Consider the following 1,398-nt stretch of genomic DNA (forward strand, 5'->3'; position numbering starts at 1 on the left):
GCGTCGAGGCGATGCTGCTGCGTCTGTACGAACCTATCCTGTGGCGAGCTCTCAAGGTGAGGTGCAGTCGTATAGCTGAGGTCAGGATGAAGGATCTCGTCCACATCGGGTCTTGAATTTCATCGTGGCACAGAGCAATTATCGAGGTTGATCTCTGCACTTCGAACAGTGGCCTTAAAAACTGGCGGTGGACCGGCGTAATGGCCCTACCTGGTTGGCCCCCTTACCTTTCCCGTGTATCTCATATTGTGTATGTATCCCACCCTGTTTCACCTGAAAGTGTTGATAAAAAGTAGGTGGCTTCAGACTTTCAGCAGAAACATTTGCCTCGGTGCCCTTCAACTCCACATGATGCTTGAATAATCCGTATTAAACCCAAGGCAACATTTGCCTCACCCTAAATTTGTTTTGTTTAATCAGACCATATATTGATGTTTCCCTTTGGGCACATTGCTTACTTCTAGTCAATATCCGTTTGCTGTATTTTTCCTATTGCCTCTGGACCCCAACCTGACCCTAGGGTGTTTGAGGTTGTCAACTTCTCCCCTCACCATACATGGCGTTTGCTCTGGTCACACTCCTGCCTCTCGTTATGTGTTTGTCCGTATTGTTGAAGCGTCAGGTGACACAAATGCTGCGGACAATGTTAGTACGGCTGAGGGTCGTATAGGCTGTATTGACCGTATACACCGTATAGGCTGAGTTGACGGTGTTTCGCATTACAGGTAGCGAACGGCACGGTGCGTGCTAACGCTGCGGCGCTGCTATTTGACGTGTTCCCACTGCAGTCACCCGATGCTGACAAAGTGGAGAACGACGCTCTCAAGCAGCGACAATTCGACGTGTTCAACGTAAGTGTATCAACCATGCTCACCCGTAATCACATGTAAAATGTAGATTAGCACAGCAAGCGTGGCCCATTGTGTGTGTGTGTGTGTGTGTGTGTGTGTGTGTGTGTGCGTGCGTGCGTGCGTGTGTGCATGCGCACGTGCGTGCATGGGTGTGTGCGTGCGCGTGTGTACGTTCATGGGTGCGTGCGTGCGCGCGTGTGTGTGTATATGGGTGCGTGCGTATGTGTGTGTGTGCGCGTGCGCTCATTGATGTTTCCTTACACACAGATGTTGCTGAACGACCCGGTGCCGGTGGTTCGTGCGACGGCTGCTCTCGGCATCTTTAACGTCTGTAAGAACTACTGGGAGCTCATCCCGGCACCACTCATCTGCTTCTACATGAACAAGCTGCTCGTGGAACTCATCCACGACAGCAGCTCGGCTGATGTCAGGGTTGCCATACTCGAGTGTTAGTCAGGGTTGCCATACTCGAGTGTTAGTCAGGGTTGCCATACTCGAGTGTTAGTCAGGGTTGCCATACTCGAGTGTTAGTCAGGGTTGCCATACT

The 1,398-nt window shown here is 51.2% G+C and overlaps 1 protein-coding gene across 1 annotated transcript in view; it reads left to right on the forward strand.

Annotated features, from left to right (window-relative positions):
* LOC106806015 (condensin-2 complex subunit G2-like) overlaps nt 1–1,398 on the forward strand; it is a 17,054-nt gene that overhangs the window by 4,530 nt on the left and 11,126 nt on the right. Inside the window, exons 8-10 of the mRNA XM_014807841.1 lie at nt 1–56; nt 726–851; nt 1,119–1,298. The exon at nt 1–56 is cut by the window's left edge and continues 130 nt beyond it. Of these exons, the coding sequence (XP_014663327.1) occupies nt 1–56; nt 726–851; nt 1,119–1,298 (362 nt within the window). The remainder of the gene's footprint in view (nt 57–725; nt 852–1,118; nt 1,299–1,398) is intronic.

Source organism: Priapulus caudatus, unplaced genomic scaffold (assembly GCF_000485595.1).
Source record: "Priapulus caudatus unplaced genomic scaffold, Priapulus_caudatus-5.0.1 Scaffold137, whole genome shotgun sequence".
Lineage (NCBI taxonomy): Eukaryota > Metazoa > Priapulida > Priapulimorpha > Priapulimorphida > Priapulidae > Priapulus > Priapulus caudatus.